This window comes from Crocuta crocuta, unplaced genomic scaffold (assembly GCF_008692635.1).
Source record: "Crocuta crocuta isolate KB4526 unplaced genomic scaffold, BGI_CrCroc_1.0 scaffold32, whole genome shotgun sequence".
In the NCBI taxonomy this organism is placed as follows: Eukaryota; Metazoa; Chordata; class Mammalia; order Carnivora; family Hyaenidae; genus Crocuta; species Crocuta crocuta.
Window position 1 is genome coordinate 9,946,649 of NW_027529424.1, and position 5,255 is coordinate 9,951,903.

Below are 5,255 nucleotides of genomic sequence, written 5' to 3' on the forward strand. Positions count from 1 at the left end.
TGCCCCTCCTCTGCTGATGCTCTGTCTCTCAAAACTAAATAAATGTTAAAAAAATTAAAAAGAAAGAAAGAAAGAAAGAAAGAAAGAAAGAAAGAAAGAAAGAAAGAAAGAAAGAAAGAAAGAAAGAAAGGGTGTAGGATTCCTTTGCTGCAGCCACATCCACCCACCCGGAGCCCCCGAGGGTGATCTGAGTTCAAACCACCGAGGGGACACACGCCTGACTCTTGCTTGGAAGGAAACCAAAGTTCATGACAGCCGTCTCCTGTAACCTATGTCCATTCCTACCTAAATGTGTGTCTGGGTTGGGGGGGACGGGGAAGGGGACAGTAATCGCTGCAGGGAAATTGAGTCAATCTTCTCGCCTTTCTTTTTTTTTTTTTTTTTTTTAATGTTTTTATTTATTTCTAGGAGAGAGAGAGAGAGAGAGACAGCGTGAGCAGGGGAGGGTCAGAGAGAGAGGGAGGCACAGACTGAAACAGGCTCCAGGCTCCGAGCTGGCAGTCAGCACAGAGCCCGACGCGGGGCTCGAACCCACGAACCGCGAGATCATGACCTAAGCGAAAGTCGGACGCTTAACCCACTAAGCCACCCAGGCGCCCCAATCTTCTCGCCTTTCTGACAGGCCTTAGATTTCCAGCTGACACCAGAGGACATGGAAACTCTAGACGGTCTAAACAGGAACATTCGCTATTTTCCAGATACTCCGTAAGTAGCTTCTTCTACTATAGACCCTGGGGAGCAGGACGGAGAAGGAATCCATTTATTCCAGTCCACAAAGGGGCTGCCTCTTCTTTGAGGGAAGTGGCTGGGAGACGTTTTTCCAGCCCTTCCAACGCCCTTTCCCCTGCGGCTCTGATGTCCTGTGCCCCGACCCCGCTGGCACGCCAGGGTCAATCGATGTGATGGCGTTCTTTGCAGGTGCCCTCACCTAATGCCCTTCTCCCTCTGCCATACTCATCGGTCTACACGAAACCTGGTTAAATCCCACGGTCTGCCCCCATCGTCAGTTCTCCCTCCCCACAAAGTTATTCCTAGGGGTACTCAAACCTGCTCTGGTCTTTAAAGAGAAGAAACAATCTTCCCTTAAGCCAACTCCGCTCTACACCCCGTTTCTCCTTTCACACGGAAACTTCTTGAAGAAGCCCATACCCGCTTCCTCCAGCTTCTCTCTTCCCATGCTCTTGTGAACTCACACAAACCAGGCATCTGCTCTCCACTTTGCCAAAACTCTGCCCATCAAGGTCACCCATGACCCCATCTTGTTTTGGCAGGATGAGCGCTGTCTTCCAGAACCACGTTCCTGGCTTGCTTTCTGCACAGCTGATCTGGTTTCCCTTTGTCCCCCTGGCCGTTTCCCTTCCCACGTTCTCTGCAGGTCCCCCCACCCCCCCCCCCCGCCAGCAGCTTGACCTCCTAACTTTGGGGAGACTGCGAGCTCAATCGTTGGACCTCTTCTCTTTCCTGTCTGCACCCACATCCTCGGTGATTTTATCTAGTCTCATGCTTTAAACACCATCTAATACACTCCCCCAAATTACACCCAGCCCAGACCTGGGCCCTGGACTACGATTTGTATATCCCTTTATTCAACTACACGTGGGTGTGTCATAGGCATCTCAAAACCTGTCATGTCTACACTGAGCTCCCCCCACACACGCACCGTGAACACGCTCACACCGCGGTGTCCCTGCTCAGTTAGGCCCCTGGCTGCTGGCTGCTCTTCCCACCTCTGTACCTGATGCCGTGCCTGGCACCCGGGGTGACGGGCGCCCCCTTCTTGACATCTGGCCGCCTGTCTCACTCAGGGTGAAGGCCGCCTTCCCCACGGCACCTGCAAGGGCCAGCGGGTGCTGCGTCCCTGGCTGGCTGTCCTGCATGCAGCCCGGTGGCCTCCGGGCCGGTCCTCACGTGCACCCGTCCCAGGGCCCATCCTCTCTGCCCACAGTGCCCTTCCTCCCGAGAGCTTCACCATCTTCACATCCCCGCTCAGGGCTTGCCTCCGTGATGCCTTCTCTGGCACCTTTCCTAAAAGTGCACCCCTTTCTCTCTACTCTCTTCGTTTTTCTGTTGATATTCCCCATTAGCATACCACACAGTCTATTGATCTATGTTGTTTATTTTCTGTTTACCTCGATAGAAATGTTAGACTCCTAGAGCAGGATTTTAAAATCTACCAACTCCCTGAGTGATAGGTCAATGCTGGTTGGATGAACAATATCCTAAAACGGTAGAGAGGGACGCGTAAGGGAGGGTGGAGAGGCAGGCAGTGATGCTTAGCAGTTAATATCAGTAATTTCAATCCATGTCAATAGTGATTTAGCACTTTCTGTCTTAAAAGTATATTTTTTAATATTTATTTTTGAGAAAGAAGAGAGAGACAGAACATGAGCAGGGGAGGGACAGAGGGACAGGGAGACACAGACTCCAAAGCAGGCTCCAGGCTCCGAGCCATCAGCACAGAGCCCGATGCAGGGCTCAAACTCCCGAACCGCGAGATCATGACCTGAGCCAAAGTCGGATGCCTAACCGACTGAGCCACCTAGGCGCCCCTCAAAATTGTATCTTTGAGAGAGAGAGTTTACCTCCCTTGCTAAAATGGAAGTCCCCTGATGAACTGACTTAAACCATAATTACTGTATCCATCCCTAGTTCTAACATATAATTTCTCACCAAGCGAAGGCACAGGTGAATTATTTCTGAGCTTGAAAGAAATGAAACAACAATGATATTCTTACTACCTTCCTCATGATCACCATGAAATATTTGTTAACTTTATATATTAAACCAGACCAGCATTGTTTTAAAAGAAGCAGAATTCGGGGCGCCTGGGTGGCTGTCGGTTGGGCGTCTGACTTTGGCTCAGGTTATGATCTCACATTTCGTGGGTTCGAGTCCCGCATCGGGCTCTGTGCTGACAGCTAGCTTGGAGCCTGGAGCCTGTTTCAGATTCTGTGTCTCCCTCTCTCTGTGACCCTCCCCTGCTCATGCTGTCTCTCTCTCTTTCAGAAATAAATAAAACATTTTTTAAAAAAAAAAAGAGAAGCAGAATTCAGGGTCCCTGGGTGGCTTAGTCGGCTAAGCATCCAACTCTTGATTTTGGCTCAGGTCATTATTGTAAGGTTTGTGACTGTGAGCCCCACATCGGGCTCCGTGCTGACAGCGTGGAGCCTGCCTGAGATTCTCTCTCTCTCTCTCTCTCTCTCTCTCTCTCTCTCTTTCTCTCTTTCTCTCCCTCCCTCTCTCCCTCCCCTTCCCCTGCTCACACTGTGTCTCCCCCCAAAATAAATAAACTTTTTGTTTTTAAGAGACAGAATTCATTTCTGCCCTCTTGGGAGTTTAGAATATCAACACACATAGCTTATCTCGTTAAGTTGTAGAATAACACAGTACCTGAAAAAAAATGTGACATATTGGTTATTCATGAACATGTAAGTGCATTTTCTACAGTGCATTCATTACAGTGTCATGAATAGTGTGTGGTTCTTATCAAACTGGCTAGGTTTGTACCTGTCCAAAAATAAAATGACATTAATTTTCATACTTAAGCCAATTTTTAAAAAATGTTTTTTAATTTATTTCTGAGAGAGACAGACAGCATGAGCAGGGGAAGGGCAGAGAGAGAGGGAGACACAGAATCTGAAACAGGCTCCAGGCTCTGAGCTGTCAGCACAGAGCCCGACGCGGGGCTCGAACCCATGAACTGTGAGATCATGACCTGAGCTGAAGTCGGACGCTCAACCAACTGAGCCACCAGGTGCCCCAAACTTAAGCCAATTTAAAAGAGACCTCTCTCTGCCCAGCACAGAAACAGTTACTTGACTAAGCCTCTCCCTTTACCTTTCAGATTTAGCTGTCATCCGGAGTACCCGTTTTTTGATGAATATTAACAACGATCTTGGTGCTTGTCCCAGAGTTGATTTTGGTTGATGATTGGCAAACGCCAGGCATCTGGTTTATCCCATGTTGCTGACTAATCAGTCACAAGGTGACCTGAGTCCCCAGGCCAGGAAATGAAAGTCTCTAAGCCCAGTCTTTTCCTTCCAAAGTAAATGAAAATACATTTCTAACAACCTCACCTATCAATGTGCTGGCTTTTTAGTCTGTTTTGCTGTTTCCTGTGTCACTGAGGTTGAAGCACTGATATGTACCGAAGTGACCACAGGAAAAATATAAATCTCTAAGAAAACCTAACCATTTAGTTATTTCCCAAAGTCTAGCTTTTTACTTGTTCATAAGAAGTTTTTTCTCTTTTGCTCTGTGAATTTCCCACATCATACACTTTTATCAGACCTTTTAAAGGGATCTAAAACTCAACACATAATACAAAAAAGGTCATATTTCAGTACAAAATTACTCATAATGCCAAAAACAAGGAAAGTGTCAAGCCAAATGAAAATGGACGACCAAGATCTGAAAATTATATGATAAAGATGTTAAAGTAGTCATTATAAAAACTGTTTCAATGAGCAATGACAAACACTTGAACTAATGGAAAGATAGAAAGTTTCAAGGAAGAAACAGAAGATATAAAGAATTACAAAATGGAAATTTTAGAGCCCAGAATGACAAGAATCAAAACAAGAAACTCAAGGGCTAAACAGAGGGGGCATCTGGGTGGCTCCGTTGCTTGAGTGTCCAACTTCCATTTCAGCTCAGTCATGATCTCACGGTTCATGGGTTCGAGCCCTGAGTCAGGCTCTTGGCTGACGGTGTGGAGCCTGCTTGGGACTCTTTCTCTCTCCCGTTCTCAAAAATAAGTAAATAAACTTTAAGAAAAAGACATTAAGGGACAGAGGAAAGAAATAATGTACCGGAAGATAAAACAATATAAATAACCCAACGGGAACAAGAGAGAGAAAGTCAGTTGGAAAAAAAATAAACAGAGCCTTGCAGACCTTGAAGAAAACCGAATTCTAACATTTGTGTTGTCGGAGTAGAAGGAATTTGGAGATGTTGGTAAAAGGTACGATTTTTATTTTAAGTTATGAGGACATGGGAATTATAGTTCATGATACTGGGCTGTAGAATTGATATTTGCTTAAAGAATAGATTGTGAATGCTTTCACCAAAAAAAGGTGACCATTGGAGGTGATAGGTGTATTAACTAACCTGATCGTCAGAATCATTTCATAATGTCTATGTTTATCGTATCATCATGTTATGCGCTTTACATACATACAGCCTATTTGTCAATTACACCTCGTCAAGCTTGGTGGAGAGGTGGGGGCAGGAAGAGAAGACGGAGCGGAACAGCT

The 5,255-nt window shown here is 46.3% G+C and overlaps 1 protein-coding gene across 1 annotated transcript in view; it reads left to right on the plus strand.

Annotated features, from left to right (window-relative positions):
* LOC144226934 (aldo-keto reductase family 1 member C3-like) overlaps positions 1 to 4,132 on the plus strand; it is an 18,842-nt gene extending 14,710 nt beyond the window's left edge. Inside the window, exons 8-9 of the mRNA XM_077758426.1 lie at positions 623 to 705; positions 3,845 to 4,132. Of these exons, the coding sequence (XP_077614552.1) occupies positions 623 to 705; positions 3,845 to 3,887 (126 nt within the window). The 3' untranslated portion in view covers positions 3,888 to 4,132. The remainder of the gene's footprint in view (positions 1 to 622; positions 706 to 3,844) is intronic.
* The last annotated feature ends 1,123 nt before the right edge of the window (positions 4,133 to 5,255 follow it).